The 22,155-nt window shown below is 42.1% G+C and overlaps 1 protein-coding gene across 2 annotated transcripts in view; it reads left to right on the top strand.

Annotated features, from left to right (window-relative positions):
• The first annotated feature begins 247 nt into the window (after positions 1-247).
• Positions 248-22,155, top strand: part of P2RX4 (purinergic receptor P2X 4) — a 105,994-nt gene continuing 84,086 nt past the window's right edge. Inside the window, exons 1-4 of one of the 2 annotated variants that reach the window (XM_077461988.1) lie at positions 248-479; positions 7,823-7,970; positions 18,106-18,177; positions 20,907-20,979. In XM_077461988.1, coding sequence (XP_077318114.1) covers positions 340-479; positions 7,823-7,970; positions 18,106-18,177; positions 20,907-20,979 — 433 coding nt within the window. In that variant the 5' untranslated portion in view covers positions 248-339. The remainder of the gene's footprint in view (positions 480-7,822; positions 7,971-18,105; positions 18,178-20,906; positions 20,980-22,155) is intronic. The other variant, XM_077461987.1, reaches the window with a different exon arrangement.

The following is a 22,155-nucleotide window of genomic DNA, read 5'->3' as shown; positions in this document are numbered from 1 at the left end:
TGCTTTTTCCTCATTGGACCTTGTCAAATCTTTGGAAAATCAACAAAATGTATGTGAAGGAATAGATGTAGTACTTTTATACTAGAGCGGTGGTGTAGAAATATTTTCCTTATAACAATCCACAGATGATTCTGCTCAGGACAGAAGAATCTTATGTTACACTGTACATGAGATAAAGAGCAGAGGTAGTTCCATTAGTGAACAGTAGGTGTCGTGTGTGCGCTGTATCCAGCTCCTCCCCGTTGTATAGTGGGACAGATCCTAACCTGTGGAATGGTCATATGACTGCTTGGAGTTCACAAGTCCTGCCTGCTCGGTGTTCCCGCACCGTCCTCAGTCATGTCTAGCGGGGGCTGCTGCCGGGAGGTCTATAGCTGTATCTTCGACTACAACACCCCTCGTATAGCGCTCATTAAGAGCAGGAAGGTCGGGCTACTCAACAGAGTCATCCAGCTGCTGATCCTGGCTTACGTCATCGGGTATGTGAGAGTCTGATGGGTCAGTGCTCCTTACCTGGGACAGGTGTTCCCTCCATTACTCATCCTATAGGGGCTGATCCCTCTGTATAGTGTTCCCTCCATTACTCGTCCATATGTCCATCCTATATAGGGGCTGACCCCTCTGTATAGTGTTCCCTCCATTACTCGTCCATATGTCCATCCTATATAGGGGCTGTGCCCTCCATTACTCGTCCATATGTCCATCCTATATAGGGGCTGACCCCTCTGTATAGTGTTCCCTCCATTACTCGTCCATATGTCCATCCTATATAGGGGCTGACCCCTCTGTATAGTGTTCCCTCCATTACTCGTCCATATGTCCATCCTATATAGGGGCTGTGCCCTCCATTACTCGTCCATATGTCCATCCTATATAGGGGCTGATCCCTCTGTATAGTGTTCCCTCTATTACTCGTCCATATGTCCATCCTATATAGGGGCCGATCCCTCTGTATAGTGTTCCCTCCATTACTCGTCCATATGTCCATCATATATAGGGGCTGATCCCTCTGTATAGTGTTCCCTCCATTACTCGTCCATATGTCCATCCTATATAGGGGCCGATCCCTCTGTATAGTGTTCCCTCCATTACTCGTCCATATGTCCATCCTATATAGGGGCCGATCCCTCTGTATAGTGTTCCCTCCATTACTCGTCCATATGTCCATCCTATATAGGGGCTGATCCCTCTGTATAGTGTTCCCTCCATTACTCGTCCATATGTCCATCCTATATAGAGGCTGTTCCCTCTGTATAGTGTTCCCTCCATTACTCGTCCATCCTATATAGCGACTGATCCCTCTGTATAGTGTTCCCTCCATTACTCGTCCATATGTCCATCCCATATAGGGGCTGATCCCTCTGTATAGTGTTCCCTCCATTACTCATCCATATGTCTATCCTATAGGGGCCGAACCCTCTGTATAGTGTTCCCTCCATTACTATAGGGGCTGATCCCTCTGTATAGTGTTCCCTCCACTACTCATCCTTATGTCCATCCTATAGGAGTGTTGCTTAGTATGGAGAGATGATGGGACGCTGAGATGTGGACATTTGTATCATTGTACAATCCCCCTGATCTCACCACTTCTCCTATGTTCTGCTCTCATCTATTTACACAATTGTACTATTTGTTTTCGTTTCTTTCTGACTTTTGTAGAAGAGTGGTCATTTATTTCAGAAATCTGAATGCCTGGTACAGATCTCATGTACATTGTTTTATAGTGAACCTCTACTGCGGGTAATAAGACATGGACATTTCTGACATCCTGAAATGCTAATTGCCTGGCTGTCTCCATCCTCAGTACTTTGGGATTGATTTACTAAAACTGGAGTGTACATCCGAATGTCATCTGATCCAATCCACGAGATGGATGGAGAACGTATCCCCGTATGTCCTCTTCTTAGCGGATGCCTGGCGGGTGTCAGCGGACATATGTTCAATGACATTTTCTGCCCCATAGAGAGCAATGGGTGGTCTGATCAGGTCTGCCTGAGAAACAGACAGGGGACCCAATCAATCCGCTGGTGTGAAAGGAGCCTTCCCTCGTTCACACTGAATGCGAGTTAGAGTCCGGGGAAAATTTGAAAATGTATCTATGTGGTGGATTCCTGCACAGGTGTCTATTGAAGTCGCCAAAAGTAGTGTGCAGGAACTACTTTTGGAGATCGGTGTGGCGTTGCAAAGTCGTTGTCGCACCAATAGGGACAGTGCCGTTGCCAGCAAATATAGGAGTGATTTGACATGGCAAATCACTCCGATGTCAACACAGGCTTAATACACACAGTCCCATACACACTATTAGATTTTCTGCAGATTTTTGTCTTCAGATTTACCAAAACCATGTAGTGCAGTGGCCTGCCTGATTGCATTTCAAATTAAAACTCTTAGGCCTGGTTCACACCTATGAGAATTGCACCGGATCCAATTCGCATGACATTTTAAAATACGTGCATTTGAAGGAGGCTGGTTCACATATGTGCGTTGCATTCGCACTCCGCATTGCCCCAAAAAGTGTGCGTTTTCTGGGCATAGCGGTGCGGATTGCAAGCACATAATCTTATATGGGAATGCATCTAAATCGCAGGTGCATTCCATTGTTAACAGGATTAAATCCTGTTGTAAACCTGACCTGGTACTGATCAAAAACGGACGTGAAACGCTGAACAACTGATTTTTCATTCGCAGGGAAACCAGAGCTTCAATTCAAACATCCATGTGTGTGAACCGGACCTTTTGACCTCATATTATATGGTTTTGGTAAATCTGAAGACAAAAATCGAATATTATGTATGGGGTCTAAGAGCGACTTGTAGCGCGACTGCCTCAGGCGACCTGCACACGACAGCAGCGGCAACTTGCAAAACAAATTCTATATAGAAGGCAATGCAAGTCGCCCCCAAAGTAGTACAGGAACCTTTTTCTAAGTCGGAGCGACTTGAGTCGCTCCTATTAGAACGGTTCCATTGTACAGAACGGAACGCCAAAACAAGTCGTCCCAGTGTGAACCGGCTCTAAATGAACAAGCTGAAGTTAGAAGCTGATAGGTTACTACGCACAGCTACACCAGATTCTGTGTGCTCCTATCTTAGTAAATGCATGTATTTAAAAACTGCTACAATAATGCTTTAAGGAGCTCTTGTATGCCCCTAGTTGTAAAGACAGGTTAAAGAAACAACAGATTAGGTTTACAGTTATCGCATACCCCTCCCTTTAACACGAGAGCCAGCTGCAATAAATGTGATTCACACACCAGGAAACAAAAATCAAGCAATGAATGGTACAGCCCTCCAATTCCCTTTTTATGCACTCTTATCAGTGCATACCTCAAAACAATTTTTTTTTCTTTATATCAATCCATCTCCCCCCAAAACCATGCCCAACTTTGGGTAGAATTTACTACAACTAGTGCACCCAGAATCTGGTGCAGCTATGCAGAGTAACCAATCGGCTTCCAGTTTCAGCTTGCTCACTGAGCCCTGATTCACACCATGGCAGTTTTGACATGGCACTACTTTAGCACGATTTCAAAGCCGCAGATCACTGTGGCTTGCGACTTCATTTAACAGAAGTCAGTGCAAGTTGCAGTGAAAAGGCAGAAAAAAAGTTGTGCGGGAACCTTTTTCAAAGTCGCTGTAACTTGAGTCGCAATAATTTGATCGGTTCCATTGCCGAAAATAGGGTGTGACTTGTCATGTGATTTCAAATAGTCAAATCATATTGGTGTGAACGAGGACTAAAGCTTTGACATTAAACCTAGATGCTGATTGGTTACCAGATTCTGTGTGCACCAGTTTTAGTAAATCTCCCCCATCTCAAAATAAACCACCTGTGATCATATCTATTCATCCAATCTACTCATTATAAAATCATTTGTCAATCCCTTTTATATATGTGAGAGAATTCAAACTGCTTTCCTACATTCACATATAGGAGTATCATATGCGTGCACCAAAAACGCACAACCGTGTAATAGTCCACAATCTTTAAAGAGGTTGTAAACCCTTGTTTTTTTTTTTTTTTTTTTTTCACCTTAATACATCCTATGCATTAAGATGAAAAAACTGCTGGCAGTGACCAGCCCCCCTGTTTTACTTACCTGAGTCCCTTCATTTTTTTTATAAATTCTTTATTTTTTCATCTTTTCTTTCCATAGATTTCACATTACATTTCGTTATACATCTACAACTTCTTTAACAGCTATAACAATCTTATAATATTTCAATCCATACCTCAATTCCACGTCATCCTCCCCCATCCCTCACCCTTCCCTCCTAGAAAAATAAATAAATAAATATACAAACAAAAAAAAAAAATTTTGGAATTTTCACTATAATCCCCCCCTCACTTCCCCCCCCCCCCCCCCCCCACCACACCCCGCCTGCTCTCATATTTCAAATGTTTTACATCATACTTTCTCTGTAATTTAGATATGGAGCCCAAATCTTCTGATATTTCTCATCTTGATCTCTCATTGTCATTGTTAAATTTTCCATTTGTTGGATTTCTGCAATTCTCTGAAACCACTGTGCTCTAGCTGGAGGGTTGCTTTTTTTCCACAGAACCGGGATACATGCCCTTGCTGCTATCAATAAATGTCTCAGCAAAGAATTTTTGAATCTTTCTATTGCCATTGGGATGTCCAGCAGCAGAAAAGTTGCCGGTTTATCTCCCAGGTCAATTCCTGTAATCCTTACAATAGTATCGGCTACCATCTCCCAGAACACTCTAATTTTTGGGCATTCCCAAAATATATGTAATAATGTTCCTTCTGCTCCATGACATCTCCAACATGTCTCTGATATCTGGGGGTACATTTGATGTAACACTTTTGGTGTTCTATACCACCTAGTAAAGGATCTTATATCCCCCTTCTAGATATCTGCTTGCAATCGAGGCCTTTTGATTAAACAGCAACATCTTATCCTTTTGTTCTGGGGAAAACGTAGTCCCCAAGTCTCTTTCCCAAGCCTGCAGAAAGGGCAAATCTTGTGGAGTCTCCTGTTCTATTAACATACTATAAAAATAAGACATCAGATGTCTCAGTTCCTCTCCTTTCAAACAGATCTCTTCAAACTCAGTCAATGCCCTTACTTCTACATATACCTTTGATTTAGATCTAATAAAGGCTTCTAATTGCCTCATTCTGAAAGGGTCTAGTCCTAATGTCATTCCTTTTTCAATATCTTTTTTAGTCATTAACCGATTGCCTACCGAGAAATGACAAATTCTGCTCATGCCTCTGTCTCGTATTGTTTTAAATTTTGGATCTGTCATTCCCGGTAGAAATGCTGGGGTACCAAGGATAGGAAGGAGCGGACTGGGAATTCTTGAAATAGATGTTTTCCTGAATACTCTTTTAGTTATTCGTAATGTCTCCCCTAGTATTGGATGTTTTCTCATTCCTATTGGTATTTCTGTATCTGGAATCCACACTAATCCTTCCAATGGGATATCTATCGCTGCTTGTTCTGTCTGTATCCACGGTTTTTCGTTTTTAAGCCTACACCATTTGAGCCCCTTCATTCACTTGGCGGAGATGCGCTCTCCCTCGCTGCATGGGGTCCCAGCTCTTGCGTGGATAGATTGATAGCAGCGCAACCATTGGCTCCCGCTGCTGTCAATCAAATCCAATGATGTGGGGGTGGGGCCCAGCACGGCATTCATGTAGTAATGTTGCCACCTCACCCCTTTAAAACCGATTACTTATCAATTACACAGGTTGTGTGGTAATTAAACCCACTTGGTGCCTTATCTGAAATAAATTAACCTCAAAACCTGTGTAATTCATATGTGTTCAGGTTTAAAGGGATGAGGCGGCAACCCTACTTGGGAGCACACCCGCGAGGTAAAGCGCCCGCGGGAGAGCGTTTCTTCTAGGGGGTTATCTGATGTGAGGAGGAGCCGCGACAGCCGCCGAGGAACCCCAGAAGTCGAGGATCGGGGCCACTCTGCAAAATGAGCTGCACAGCGGAGGTAAGTATGACATATATATAATCTCACTTTAAGGCTAGTTCACCCCACATACATTTCAGTGCTTTTTTTTTCTGCATAGAAAGCAGGTTGCATGGTTACAATAGCATAATTCACACCAGTGCAGTCAGTTCCGGTGCCAGCAAAAAAAGTAGAATATTCTGAATTTTTCCTGCACAGAACTGTACTGGAACATGGTAAAATACATCAACTAGTCCTAAGCATAGGTTCACATTGAAGGTGGGTGTGAAATCATGTGAATTCATGTACAGATGTCTATTCAAATTGCCCCCAAAGTCGCTTAATGTAACTACTTTTGGAAATTGGTGCGGTGCCGCATAGTTGGCGTTTGCACCGATTCAGACAATGCCGTTGGCGGCCATTTGACATGCGATTTGACATGTCAAATCGGCTCGATGTGAACGTGGCTTTTAGTTCTGAATATCTTGTGTAACATCTTGAAGTTTTTGGAGTGTGCTGCCTGCATACCTGCCCCAGGTGTGTTTTATACTCGTATACAAATCTTCCTTTAGGTTCCATGCACACTGGAGCTCAGAAATTGCAGTTTATTGGAGTTTGGGCATTTTTTTTTTTTTTTTTTTAAAGCCCATAAACTCCACTCTTTGTTAGCCTATGTGTCCATGCACACATGGACGTTTTTTAGCTTTAATGAGAAGTGGTGTTTATGGGCTTTTTTCTGAATGCCGGAAATTTGCGCTCAAAGTGCAGTTTTTCACCGCCAAAAAACGACAAACGCTCATAAATGCTCATAAACACATGTTTAGTGTTCAGCGTTCTATTTTTTCAATGCATTGTAGGAGTTTGGAATGCATTGTGGGATTTTTGGAGTGTCCTCTGTGTATTTTTATTAAAAACGCCCATAAACGCTAACGCTAAAAACGCTCATAAAAGCGCTAGTACAAAACGCTGGTAAAAGTACGTTTTTAAACCAGCGTTTTCTGCCAGCAATCTGGCATCCAGAAAAAGCTTTTTTGAGCTTCGGTGTGCATGGAGCCTTTACGCTGCATTCATATATGCATGCATTTTATCATGTAATATGAGGACCTCCTAAACTATCCAATTACTTTCTATCCTATGAGGCATAGTTGTCCATACATATAAAAATATTGTACAATCAGATTGTAATGCATGATTAGCCTTGGACTTTAGATAAGTGACTAACAGATACCAGCTAACACGTTATAAGCAGTTACAGCATAGTTTTGTTTCTTTTAGGACAAAGGTTTTGAATAAATAAAAGCTGATTTGTTTTAAGCATTCCTATCAGTATTTCTTTCAACCCTCTATCTGCTACTTTTGCTGGATAGCTTTGTCTTTTTTTTTTTTTTTTTTTTTTATCCAACTGACATGTTATCAAAACAATAGAACCACCATACTATTTTCCCCACTGATCGATTAAGACTCAATTCTGATCTGATTATATCAAATTGGGTTGATCAGCCCCAGGTGAAAAATAATTGATAATTTTGCATTGATCGGAATCACTGAGATACTTCACGAATACGACTATTTTTGATTGATCAGATAATGAGATGATATGAGGGAAACAGGGATGTAATCTGTAATTTACAATTGCAAGTTAGTCATATCGTATCTATTGGAATCCAATTCCCCTGTGTGGCATATAAATTAAATGGGTTGTCAACTAAGGATTGATCATTTATTAAAGCGCGTGTGGCCACCATTACAGAAAGTTGAACAATAGCAGAATCGACCTACAAACGATCAAAATGACAAAGATTAAAAAAAAAAAAAAAAAAAAAAAGACAGACTGCATCTCATATGTAATCTTTTTATTTTGTTCATTGTATACTTTGTCTTGTGATAGGTGGGTTTTCGTCTGGGAGAAAGGTTACCAAGAATTCGACACAGTGGTTAGCTCCGTGACCTCCAAAGTGAAAGGCGTTGCAGTGACGAACACGTCAGAGCTGGGACTGAGGATTTGGGATGTTGCTGATTACATTATACCTGCCCAGGTATGATCTATTATGCCTTTTATCATGTGCAATATATGGTACAACAACGTGTGTATGTGCTTTGTGGTGTGTTGCCATTATTTTCAAGGGCACCCCAGTGCTATACACAGAGCAGATAATTACACCTGTGTCTCAGAGGATCACAGCGCATGTAGTAAAGAAAATGTACATTGCCTGGTGGTGTGCTGGATGAAAATGAAGTGTGAGGGTGCATTGAAAATGAGTTGCCATGTTGAACGCAAGCTTAAAGTGATAGAAAACCACACAAAAAAAAAATCTCCCTGCAAGTTCAGCTCATAATTTGCTAGTATGCGCCGCATGCTAGCACATTTATGAAAGACTTGCCTGAAAATGAAGCCCTCCAGCAGCACGCTGTCACCGCTGACAGGACCATCTTCATCTGGTCTTTCTTTTGAGGTTCGTGGGCTGCAGCCCTCTGATTGGCTGAGTCACCATGTTGTCATTCCTGTGCATGCGCACAGGAGTCACGGCCCGCCATCCATTGAGAAAACAGTGCGCATGCGCCGGTGACAACTTCATCACTGCTTAAGTGTATATCTCCTAAACGGTACATGTTTAGGAGATATTTCCTGTACCTACAGGTAAGCCTTCTATAGGTAGGTATAAATCAACAAAAATGCCTTTACTACCACTATCAGAAAAATGATCATCAATGTGTGTGGGTGGAATTAGGCCCTTAATACTCTATATGCATGGGCAATAAAAGCAGGGGTTTGCAGCGTGTTTTTTGACGCCCCTCAAATGCTTAGTAGAACAGTCTGCAGTTTATATTATGGACAGCACACAGAGCTGTTCACATTATCAAAGCATGGAGCGCTTGCGTCATGTGAAAAATGAAGCTACATATTGAGTTTAGAAGGAGTTGAAGCATTTCTACTCCTTCCGTTTCGATCTATGGCAACTCGCGGGCATTCGTTTACAGCAAGTTTGGCCTTGTTCACAACAACTAAAAGAAAAAAGCCTGGGCATTTGCGGGAGCATTTTTAATGCATGTTAAATGATTATCAAATATGCTGAACACGCATTAACACTATAGGCATTTTTTTTTTTTTTTTTTTTTAGCATCAGTATTTTGAGCAAGTGTGAACAAGTCTTTATTTATAGTGAATACATAAACATGGATGATTCAGTTATTAAAATGAAGCTAAAGCTGGATGCATCTGGCCCCCAGGCCACAGTTTGGAGACCACTTGACTAGATAATCTATGTTCTGCTGATTCTGCCAAGATTCAAGTGTTTTGTGGGAGTCTGTGTGTTTGCAATTGTATGACACACACACACACTCACACTCACTAGATTATCAAAGGTATCGGGACGCCTGCCTTTACACGTGCATGAACTTTAATGGCACCCCAATCTTAGTCCGTAGGGTTTAATATTAAGTTGGCCCACCCTTTGCAGCTATAACAGATTCAGGTCTGTTGAATAAAAGAGCAACTTGTTTTTTATAGCACGCTAAAAAGGTATGAGTGCTTTCTTTCAGGTAATTTTTTTTCAGAATTCTGAGGTTCACTTCTGGTGGTGTTGATGGATCAGAGTTCTGAATGGCACATGCATTGCAGTGAGGTCATACCGAAAGAGGTACTTGCTACCCAAAACAAAAAGTTGGATAAATGTGCAAATGGCAAGGAGGTGGTTGGGATTGTGCAATGAGTGAAAGTCCACTTTAAGGCATAATTATGATTTGGCTAGATTGGGTGAGCACTTTTTTGTGAGGACAGTTTGAATGGATTCACTGGAAATAAATCTAGGTTGTAGAGGATAACGCCAAAATGTTGAATAAATTAACTGACAGTTCAGAGTATGGTTTGTCTTACTATATTTTACAATGTAACGGTTATTTAATGGATCAGTGTTTCAGCTTTTCAGAGCAGTGTGTAGTCTCTTAAAGCGGTAGTAAACTTAGCTGCCATGAATAGACAAACATAAGGGCAATAGTTTAATTCATAATGATGCACATTATAATACTAGTTTTTATGGGAAATAATATTACAATGTTTAGTTTTGTTTTTCCCTTGCTTTCACTGTTCTATATACCTGCTGAAGCCTGTACCTTCCTGGGTATTCCTTTCCGCATTAAGCATGATAATTCACTCACTCACTCACTCACACAAGGGGACGCTACTCTCGCAATACTGAATAAATATGCCTTAAGTAACGATGACGCTGGCATGGCAGGGGGCCATCTTGACTGATGGCACACAGATCGTGTCCTAGATGACGTCCTAAAATCGTGCATGCGCTGCTGACGTCACTAAAGCAGAATTCAAGCTACAGCTGTTAATGGGCTCAAGTGTGGATGACAGCAAAGTCAGTGACATTTAACTTATAGTAGACAGCTTCTAATAAGGGAAATTATGCATTGTGTGTTTACTGCCACTTTAATAACATGCGCTATTACAGTGCCGTGCTAACCAACTGTCTTTTAATATGCACGGTGCCAGTCCCCACCTTGCATTATACCAAATATCACCATTTTCATCATCGCTCCATAAGGACTGATATTTCTACTAAAGGTTTCATGTCTTTCTCTATCCCCTTTATAGAGTGTTTTTCACTTTTGGGATAACACAAACTTTCAAATTTTTTTTTTTTTAAGTTTTTTTTTTTTTTTTTTTATATTATCATTTAGAATTTTTCAACATGAAATATGGAATTAAAGATATCAATTAGAGAGTATGTAGTAGTCCGAATACAAAAGTATGAATAACCAATGCTAAAGAACATAGGGAAGCACAAGCATTCACACAACCTCTAACACTCAAATCAGCGCCGCTCTCTCCCTTGCTCTGATAATGAGACTGATGCCCATTATTGGCAATAAGTTACATTATAGAGGAAGACCTTTTGTGATGCAGTAACATCCACCGAGATAACACCAACTTTATATTACGTGTTCCATTTCACATAACTGTAAAAAAAAATTGATTGCCATGCCAAGTCACAATCGTCAAATATATCCTTGGAAGAGCGTACCCTGGACCCCCTTAAACAGACCTTTACTGGCATAGCTTTGTATAATGGTAGAGTTTTATTAACACCTTCCAGGCAAATACTGCCAGAGCCACAGGCTTTTTCCATGACAAAATAATGATTTTCCTGGCATTAAAGAATAACAAAGGAGAATAATGTATATATCACATTTTTAGGTGACAAAGAATCCACCAGGTCTACTAAACAAGTTGCAATGGAATGAATATGTAGCGTTGTGACGTCACCTGAACACTTTGCAAAACATCCAGTCAAAACTACTAGATAGTGTGCAATCCCAAAGGATATGTATAAAGTCAGCTTGTGCGGCGGGGCAACACCAGCAGGCAGAGGACTGAGATTGGAAGAACTTGGCTAGTCTAGCAGGAGTCAAATATACCCTATGAAGGAATTTATACTGACTAAGGTCATCCTTTTGCTGATAAGAGACTAGTGAACGGGGCTTCCCACATATTGCCCCAATCATCACCACTCATTTGAGGGAAATCAGCTAGCCAGGCATGTCTACATGACATCAGGACCCTGCTTGTATCTGTGAATAGTGGTTTATAAATTGTAGAGTGCCTTAGGTAGTGCGTGCATCCATCACATAACAGAGCTTCCAAATCTCCCACACTGACCAGCATTTAGAATGTGCCAAACTGGGCATAGAACGCATGTCTGAACTGTAGATGGGGGGGGGGGGGATATGGAAGTTTGGGTAATGGAATTTTGGTTTTAGAAACTAATTGTGGCAGTATGCCCCCCTCACCACATGCCCAACGATTTTGATCCCAAATTGTTTCCAGATAGCAGTGATGGAATGGTATTTTCACCGATATATACTCCTCCTTGTCACCTCCCATGCATGAATAACAGAGGACATTGAGGCTGTGATAGGTTAGGGGGGGCTTTACATTATGTAAACGCTGAATGCGAGCACTTAATTTCTTCTTTTTTTTTTTTTTTTAAAGTTTTAACAGAAAAAAAAAAAAAAAAAAAAATTCTTACTCCTGTCTTTCCTTTTTGGGAAGTGCGATGTCCCCATGTGTGGTACTGGAGGAGGGGGGCAGCTCACTTCTACCACTTGTACCCCCCCCCCCCCCCAACTTGTAAGCATAGATGAAAAGTTTTTATATTTTCAGTTTAGCTCGAATACCTTGTCTTGTTTTATTCTAGATGACATGTCGGATATTGGCATTATTGCTATTAAGTGAAGTGAAATCCTCTTGATGATCGACGTGCGTGACCTGTTAGATGCCAAAGCTGTACAACACCCCTTCTGTGTATACTGCTAGGTTTTTCTCAGCGCTCCCCTGTTACTCTATTTTGTGTGTTCTTTACCTGTATGTTCATGGAAACATGAGCCCTTGTACAACTTTATTTTATTTTCTTATTCTTAAAACATGACTTTGCAATGTACGCTGTACTGTACTTTTATTCCTTTTGGAAAGTTTTTTGGAAAATTATTGGAAATTAAAAAATTACTACTCCTCTTACTACTACTCCTCTTACTACTACTCCTCTTACTACTACTCCTCTTACTACTACTCCTCTTACTACTACTCCTCTTACTACTACTCCTCTTACTACTACTCCTCTTACTACTACTCCTCTTACTACTACTCCTCTTAGGAGCTATATTTGACTGCAATTGGCCCTGTCTGTTCTATGCTGCCAGGGGAGATCATCAGTTGTCAACTAGATATGCTCACTTTCTGTCCTAAACAGAGGGTTAATATCTGTTGCATTGTATGTTAATGTAGTTTATCAGAAACTGTACCTCAGTCTGTTAATTGGACACTGCAAGATATTCTAAACAATATAAGCTGCCTATAGAGTCCTATGTATAAACCCACTTCCAAGAACCTCTAAGCAGGCTGCGCAGCTTCCTAACACATGGCTAGCATGTATAGCTAGCCCACAGACTACTTCAGGGCCACTCCAATAGTTAAAAAAATAAAAAAATATATATATATAGGTTGTGCGTACATTCACATCACTCCCTTACCCTTAAGGAGCTCACAATGTAAGGTCCCTATCTTGCCAATTAACCTGCCCGCATGGCTTTGAAGTGTGGAAGGAAACCCACACAGGGAGAACATGCAAACTCCAGGCAGGTACTGCACTGGTTGGAATTTGAACCAACAACCCCTAGTGTTGCTAGGTGGAAGCGCGAACAACTTAGCCACTGTGCTGCCATACTGTGTGTGTGTGTGTGTGTGTGTTAGATATCCATCTCTTATATTTTTATTATTATCTTAAAGTGAAACTATAGGCAAAACTTTTTTTGTTTCATTTTGGATGGATTAAGGGAGGTTTATAACCCCTGTAATGTTTAATTTTGACCATGTGTGTCCCAATGCAGGGATTTCCCTTCACTTCCTGTCCCATAGACAAACAGGAAGTGAGAGGAAATCTCTGCAAATTAAGGGAATTCTTTGGGGACCCCCAGGTCACCAGAACAAGTGTGTCCTCATTGGAAGATTTTACCTACTATTACTTTTCTGGGAACAACCCAAAATTTGGGATCAATTATTATTTTTTTTTTCAATGATAATGGCAAACGGGACAACTGGAGAGGGTGAATCTCCCTAACGGGGGCACAGACAGCAATAACAATCTGACAAGTGTTCTAATCACTCTGTACTCTATCCAAAACTAAAACAAGTTTTACCTTTTAGTTATACTTTTAAAAATGTTATTTTATATTGCTGATGTGCAACCATGTGATTTTTGTCTTTGACGATTGGTTGGTCTACTTGAAATTGTCTTCTCTTTAGTAGGTGAAAGACTTGTTACAGGTAGTAAAATTTTACTATTACTGTGCACTGACATCACATTTATTTTTTTATGGAGTGAATATAAAATCACTTGCCCTGTACTATTTCTTTCCTGGTTACAAGCTTGCATTTCTAAGTGTACGTTTTGCATCTCCACCCTGTTTGCATTTTTATAATGTTGACCTATCCAAGACCGAATTATGGTATTAGTGAATCTACTTCAGTGACAAGTAAGGTGAATTTCCCCTTTGTTATACAAAGGGATAAGTGTTAGATGAGTTAATGGTATTAAAGAGAGGTGTGTGTGTGTGTGTGTGTGTGTGTGTGTGTGTGTGTAATAAATAAATAAATTCTATATATATAATATTCTCCTGGCTGTGATTGACAGTAGCAGGAGTCAATGATGAGCAAGAGACCCGGGAGAGCCACTGCTCTTGTGCACATCGCTGGATCGAGATGGCGCTCAGGTAAGTATTAGAGGAGCTGCACCCAGAAGGTATTTTTTACATTCATGCATAAAATGCCATACTTTATGGTTCTAGAGTGGGGATCTAGAAAGACTGAAAACCATCTAATTGATTTGCCAGTTTGTGATTTAGGAACCGCCTTTCGAAGAAATATCATTTACTGATGGAGTGTCCTTTCAATGATGATGAAAATGGTGATATGTGGGTATAATGCAAGCTGGAGACTGACGTCATTCCTGTTAAGACAGCTGGTTAGCAGATTACATATGTAATGGATGTTGATCCAAGACCTTACTGTGGCATCCCCCTCGTCATTGTCCACATTAACCCCTGGCACTTGGAGCACTTCTTCTTCTGTAGGCCTAAAAGTCTTGTGGTTCAGATTGAAGCCCCAGGAGTCCAACTAACACCCAGGGCCTGTGCTACATGGGGGCCTGGGTCACCTGCCACGTGTTCCATGAGGGGATTAACTCTCGCTGCCAGGAGGCTGACTCCTTTTTCCTAATCGCCACCAGCCCCTGGGCATAACAGGTTTGCACAAATATAAACATGTTCACCACTCCTTCACCAGTGAAGCTGAACCTACTGTATAACATTTCCTATGTTCCCCGGCTTAGACAAGGATTAGGCACTGACTTTGCTTTGAACTTTGCTTTACATTCAAACTGGGTATAATAAGTTGGCAACACAGTTCACTGAACAGGCTATAAACAAATTCCACACCGTGGTAGAAATAGTGGCAAGGTAAAGGTTATCCACATTCTGGCAATTGTAGTGATAAGTCCCACTAACTAGACAGGGGGGGGTTGTGGTGCTGCTCAAATGCTAGAATTCCATACTCTTTTAGACCTTCCGTCCCAACACTTCCCTCCCCTAGCCCTGCAGGGGGTGCTCTTCTCCTTTTGAGCCTCATCCTATAGTCCCTGTTGCTGTTGAAGACCTGGATTAGCTCCTCCCCTCCAAACTAAAAGGAACCGGGCTGGGCTAATCCAGAGATCGCAAGTTCGGAGGGGAGTTGCCACACATTAAAGGGGATCACCTGCCTACAAACAACTAGAAAGGGAAGCAATATATATTTAAATGATTTTTAGGCATGCAAACTGAATGGGAGCACATAACAATCAATATATAGTGAGGATTTCACAAATTTGACTTCAAAAGTGGAAAAAACATTGTAAGGTTTTCTTAGACGGTATAGTAATGAGGGAGCTCTGCTTACATTTTGTAGTTTAGGATATATTTGGAAAGGATTATAACTTTTTACATGTTTCTACCATTATCCTGGGCTGTTTTAGAGTGATTTCATCTCCTTCATTACAGGAAGCTATGATAAACATACATGACGAAAGTTATTGGTCAATGGACAGAATGCATTTCACAATATAAAAGAGCTCCTTCAATGAGGGAGATGGCAAATGTTAGATATATATTAGTTGCCTGCAACAAGCCTGCATATCCCTACCACACTACCGCAATAAAACGGCCTAAAACAAACAGACTAAACACATAAGGATCTATCATTATGTAATAGTCTAGATAACATCATGCCAAAGGTTGACGCCAGCATACACAAAATCTCCTATGTATATATAGTAGGAGGTGCAGCGAATAGAAATTTTGGTGCTGAAAACTCAGGATGCTCTTGGCGAAACTAAAAAAAAATTACAGTGTGTATGTGTATATGTATGTGTGTGTGTGTGTGTATATATATATATATATATATATATATATATATATATATATATATACACACACACACCCCTTTTTTAAATCGGCATATAACGCATGCATCTTAAATTTTATAAGGGGACTTTCAGGGGAAAAAACTAAAATACATACACTTTAACCACTTCAATACGGGGCACTTTCACCCCCTTCCTGCCCAGGCCAATTTTCAGCAATGCAGCCACACCATTGCCCATCAACGCAGCCTGATCTGTGTCGGATTACACAGAAAGATCTCCTGTTTACTCGGCACTCGCAGTCACACACAGTCCCACCTCCTTGGCCAGCTCTTATGCTATACAGAACACCGGTCAAATCCCGGGACATGTAATGTCTATCCTAAGAGCCGTTGCAGGAGGCGGGACTGTGTGTGACTGCGAGCGCCGAGTACACAGAAGATCACAGCTCTCCTCCCCTCCGAGGCAGCCAGGTAAATATCGGCTTATAACATGCACCCGGGGGGGGGGGGGAGTGCGTGTTATACGCCGATAAATCCAGTATACATATTTTTATATAGAATTGTATTATATATGACTTTTTAATTAATATCATGAATTTAAAATGAATATGAACTTGTCGTCGGCACATTTAGCGCAAGTAAAGCTCAAGAAAAATGCATCCCTTTAGGCTGGGTTCACACTAGAGAACACAGCATCTCACAGCAGGAAATCTGGTGCGTCTCCATTTAGGCTATTTTCAAACTGGAGCAGAGGGGGACGCGTTAGAGGTAAAGCACCGCCAATTTTAGCCGTGCTTTTTGGCTGCTAGCGGGGTGTTTTTAATCCCCCGCTAATGACCGAAATAAAGGGTTAGAAGGCGTCCACAAAGCGCCCCTGCCGAAACGCTTTGGCAGTGGTGCCCATTCATTTCAATGGGAGGGGCAGTGGAGGAGCGGTGTATACATCACTCCCCCACCACCAAAAAGATGCTGCTTTTTCCCCAACGTCCTGCAAGCGCACCGCCCCAGTGTGAAAGCACTCAGGCTTTCACACTGGGGCTCCAGTTTTTCAGGTGCTTTTTTTTTTTTTTTTTTTTTTTGTTAGCCCAAGAGCACCTGAAAAATGCCCCAGTATGAAAGGGGGTCTTACCATTTCAAGTCAGATTTCAGCTTGAATTTGGACCCGAAATGGACCAAAAGATGCAAAGGGCTGTGGAGAGGTGTGAACTATCTCCATAGAGAGCCGATTACAATCTCCTGCTATGCGCATTGGATGCAGAGAAACCCGCATCCAATTCACAAAAGTGTGATCCCAGCCTTAAATTTGATGTATGCTTTACACTGATCCCTTGAACTTCCATTGTAGTGTTCAAAATCTTGCTTGCTGCATTTTTGGTCAGTTAAAAAACTGCACCAAATATGCACCTCCCCTTGGAAATACACTCACCAACGATGCATCAATAATGCACCCATGTTAAATTTTTAATGCGCTTTGAGTCACGTGACCTATTTGGGGGGGGGGGAGACCAAGCACACACGCACCATAAGAGCAATAAAATTGTGACAAAATTGCGTTTTTCAGCACCATTAATCGGTACATTTTCCCTCTATCGGCAAAGTGCCAAAAAACACAATTTTCCGTGCATCTCGAATATACACTCAAACACGTGATTCTCTTAAAGTGGTTGTATACCCTTAGATATACTTACAAAAGGGCTGAATTATAAAGCTTGTCTGGGAATTCAGAAAAAAAGAGTGGCCGTTACATTCTGCAGAGCTCAGTGAGGAGAGGTCTGAGAGCTGATTGGAGTGAAGGGACACACTCTCCATCACCACTTTTCTCTTGGTGTCAGAAAAGCTTGTCAAAAGTGATTCATGAATGCATTCATATAGGATGTAACATGTTACTAAAGCAGGGTCGCCTGCACCTCCACCCCTGATTTCTCATTATGACAGTAGGCAGTGCATCTTCTGCCTGCACTTACTGTCACAATCCAAAAACTGTGTGTGTGTGTGTGTGTGTGTGTGTGTGTGTGTGTGTGTTAGAATTGGCTGTTACATATTTTTTTATTGAGGTTTCCTTTTATTAGAAATTCAAAAAGCCTCTATAATGTCTGTGCGCACGTATTGTGCAATATGTGACTTCTTTGAAAGATTACATGGCCTTATTTTTTTTCATCTGGTCAGTGTAAGTAAAAGCAAGATTTTAATTTTTACGTTTATTTATATAGGAAGAAAATGCTTTCTTTGTGATGACCAATCTAATTCTGACCCAGAATCAAACACAAGGCTACTGTCCTGAGGTGAGCCCAGCTGGTATACCTGAACACAGATCTGGTAATATTTGCTTAGAAATTTAAAGCTGAACTCCATCCATATCTTCAGTTCTACATAGGTGTACAGGCTCCTTTCCTGTACTGAAATGGTTTACTATAATTTCACTGCAGACTGTGAGCCTTAGAAGCTGCAGCCCCATTTCCTGTCTGGGGCGGGGAAGACACAGCATCATCTAAAACTTTCCTCCCCAGCTTTTATTGTCCCTAGTCCACCCCTTTCATTAATTGGATGTTTAAATGCTACTGAAAATGTCACAAAGCGGTTGTATATCCTTCTTTTTTTTTTTTTTTTTTTTACCAACAGTTAAGCCTATAATATGGCTTACCGGTAGGTAAAATTAATATCTCCTAAACCTGTACAGTTTTTAGGAGATATTCACTTTGCATGCAGCTGTTGACATCAGGAGCACATGCGCTGTGAAGGCCTGGCAGATGCTGCTGGACCTTGATGGGAAGAAGACTCCTGCGCGGGTGCAACATAACCGCAGCTCCGGCCACTCACAGCGCCGGAGCCGTAAACCCATAAAAAAACGCTGGGGGAACATGTCGGCTCCCTCAGCGTGGACCTGGATCAGATGCCAAGGCCTCATTGTAAGGCAAGCATTCCATAATGAGCTAGTATGCATTGCATACTAGCTCACTATGCCTTTGCCTTGCAGGTTTTTTTTATTTTTATTTTTTTTATTTCAGTGCGGGTATACAATCGCTTTAAGCTGATTCAGAGGAGGCTTTGTGAGGCCTTGGGCAAAACTTAGACATGAGGCCCCACATACGCCCATAATGGGAAAAATAATTCAAGAGATGAAAATTAAACGGTATAAGGAGAGAACAGTATAGGGGCATTAATATATAATACAGATATGGTCTTCTCAAGCAGAGCTGCACAGGGAGGCTGCTGTCACAGATCCTATCTATTCTGGCAGGCTGTCACTGGGCTAAATCTACAACTGGAATGACCACTCTCCTCTACTTTCCTCCTTCAGAGTTTCTGGCTCTCGTCGGGCACTTTGCAGGGGTTAAGGAAGAACACCCAAGGCGGAGCATCTTATTACTGCTGCTGCTTGTGTGGGTGGGATGTGTACTGCACCAATCGCATCAGATAATTAGGAGAGCCGAGATTGGTGCAGTACACATCCCGCCCATGCAAGCAGTATTAAGATGCTCTGTCTCGGGGTTCTTCCTTATCACCTGAAAAAAGGAGACGGGGGGGGGGGGGGAAATGGGGCTGGAAACCATGGGGTAGGGGAGAAGGAGGGGGAAGGGGGGAAGTGGGTAGGAGATGATGGATGGATAGAGGAGAACTGGAATGAAACTGGGATCCTGGTCTGTATAGGGATCAAAAAAGAGGAGGATTTGTGCTGGCATGAGGGAAGGGGTGCGAGGGCAAATAGATGGGGGGTCAAAGGGACTGGAGAGGGATGATCAGAGATGGGTATGGGGAATACTGTCGGCTGGTAAGGAATAGCCATAGTATAATTCAAGAAATTGGGCTGGCTACCTGGCAGTGAGGGGGAAAGGGGAGGATTCTTCCACCAATGTCCAAACCTAGAGCAACCCTCAGGCTGGGTTCACGCTTATGCAAATTTGGATGCAGGTTTCACAGAATCCAATTTGCATGACAGGAGGCTGTGACTGGCTCTTGATAGGGCGGCCACACAGCGCACTGCAGAAGGGTCCTGTACATCTTTGGCTCCATTTTCAGGTCCAAATTCTGACCTGATTTGCCCTTGAAACAGCGAACAGGACCCCCTGCTGCGAGCCGCTCCTCTTTATAGCATGAACCCAGCCTAAAACTTTGGCTTGACATAAATGTTAGTGTTTGTAAACCTAAAAAAAACATTGTACTGTTTTTTGTTTTTTTAGCTCTGATTTGCCATTTTAGTATTAAATGTCTCCCTGCCCATGTCTTGTTTTACCTAGTTGATGCTGCCAGTGCCCCACCTCCTGAGAGTAAACTGACCACGCTAGCATCCTCATCGCTGGCGGTCCATGCTAGCGTAGTCTGTTTACATCTTATGTCATTCTGCTGAATATACAAGTCACTCTGTGCAGCGTGCTTGTATTTTCTGTAGTCAGTACGCAAGCCACGCCCCCATCACCACTGCACTCGACTATAAAGGTGAAGTGACATTGTGCCTCCGGGCTAGATGGTGTTATATTGCTTTGGAAATGCAGGCGCATTGGTGGCAATGTCACTTCCTTTCATGATGTGATGCCCCCAGCACTGCACACACCCACAAGCAGGTCCGTGCATCTCTGTAGATGCTACATCGATTGCGTGATCTGCTCTACTGAGCCCAGGGAAAGTAGTAAAGGGTTTTTTATTTTTGTTTAAACAAGCTAATGGCGAATTTCAAAGCCCACATTTCCCTATAAAAATTAGTTTTTTTTTTTTTTCTTTTTTTTCTTTCATGAGTAAGGTTTACTAACACTTTATAGGTCCCTTTCACACTGCAGTGATTTTGCCAAGATTTTATTGAATGCCTGTGCAAACTTGAGGTCTATGGCCCAAAACTCACTTCAAAGTCAGGCCAAACTAGTACAGGGACTACTTTGAAGACACACAGATATGAATGTTTATCATTGGGAATCATGGGGTACGATCTGTCATGCGACTCTTATGTCCAAAGTTACACGTGTGAAAGGCCCTCAAGATTTAATTTTGTGCGATCTTATGATTTTGTGTTCTTTTTCAGCTCCCAGATACCAAAACAATATGCAATTCCAGTCATAACTGTATCCCTGGTCAAGTGGACACTTACAGCAATGGTAGGAAGTCAAATTAGGGTTTATAATTGCTACTCATTAACTTTTTTATTTTCATAGGATCTGCCTGTTTTGGCTCAATAGCAGGGCCTTGGTTAGAGGAAACTTAAAAAGAAAAATACAAAGGTCGAGAATGCTGATCTTCTGAAAATGTTAGTTGGGGACAAGCATATTCCTAGTAAGAAGCTAAGCTCCAGACAAACCACTAAACACCAGTTTGAAATGCATAAATGTGAAAACTTGCACAGGAATCGTAATTTTATTGATCCAGATATGTCTGCAGGGCAGCATAGCTAGATCATTGACCTTCAATGCAACAGCTTGGTCAAGAACACACCCCCAGCCTGCTGATTGGTCAATGGAAGGCAGTCAAAAACGAATTAAGTCAACCCCCCTGCTCACTTTGCTCTCTTTTTCATTGGGTTCAGTGGATGCATTTGTGTACTGCAGCAGAGTCTAATTGGCTGGTAATGCTGTCCTTTTTTCTCCCAATCTGAGACAGACTCACAGAAAGCTTGATATCAAGATAAAATTTAGGCACTTGGCCTAGTTGCATTTAAAAATGCAATTTTCTTTTATATTCACCGACCTACACAGCTCCTCTCTGTAACTACATGGGTTGTATAGCCTGCCATTAGGAGAAACTAGGCAAAATTGTTACACAATACACAGAACTTTAATCATGCCCGGGGGGCGGGCCCCGTGCTATCAACCCTCCTCCTGCTGCTAGCAGCTTCAGTTTTTATTTTGCCTAGCAAGGAGAATGACCTAGGAAACCCTGCGGGCCTCTCGGTCCATGTTTTTACTTCAGGTTTGCTGCTTTTTGTGCAAGATGAAAGATCCTGAGATCTTCTATCAACTGCCGGCTGGGTGACAGGCTGGTTAATGATATCCTTGTAGTCTCCCCAGTATGGCCATCGAGCGTGAGCAGGCCACAGCTACGGCTTGGCAGGCCACAACATACCTTATGCTCCAGAGGTGGTTGGTGAGCTTCAATGCTCCTGGGGGGTCGATTCGGGGGCCACCTCACCTCCTTATTTTCTCTCCCAAGTCCCTATCACCCCTCCCTCCCCCCTCTGAGGGGGGTGTCTACATGCGCTGCGGGTGGTGTTTGTGTGGGTCGCTGTTTCTCCCCTGTGGGGGCTCTGGGCGGCTGCTGTTCAGTCCTGGTCCAGGTCT

The sequence above is a fragment of the Lithobates pipiens genome, unplaced genomic scaffold (assembly GCF_037356315.1).
Source record: "Lithobates pipiens isolate NorthernLeopardFrog02 unplaced genomic scaffold, aLitPip1_a1.2 Scaffold_3, whole genome shotgun sequence".
NCBI lineage: Eukaryota > Metazoa > Chordata > Amphibia > Anura > Ranidae > Lithobates > Lithobates pipiens.
The sequence above is the reverse complement of the archived record's forward strand: the minus strand, read 5'-3'. Positions and strand labels throughout refer to the sequence as shown.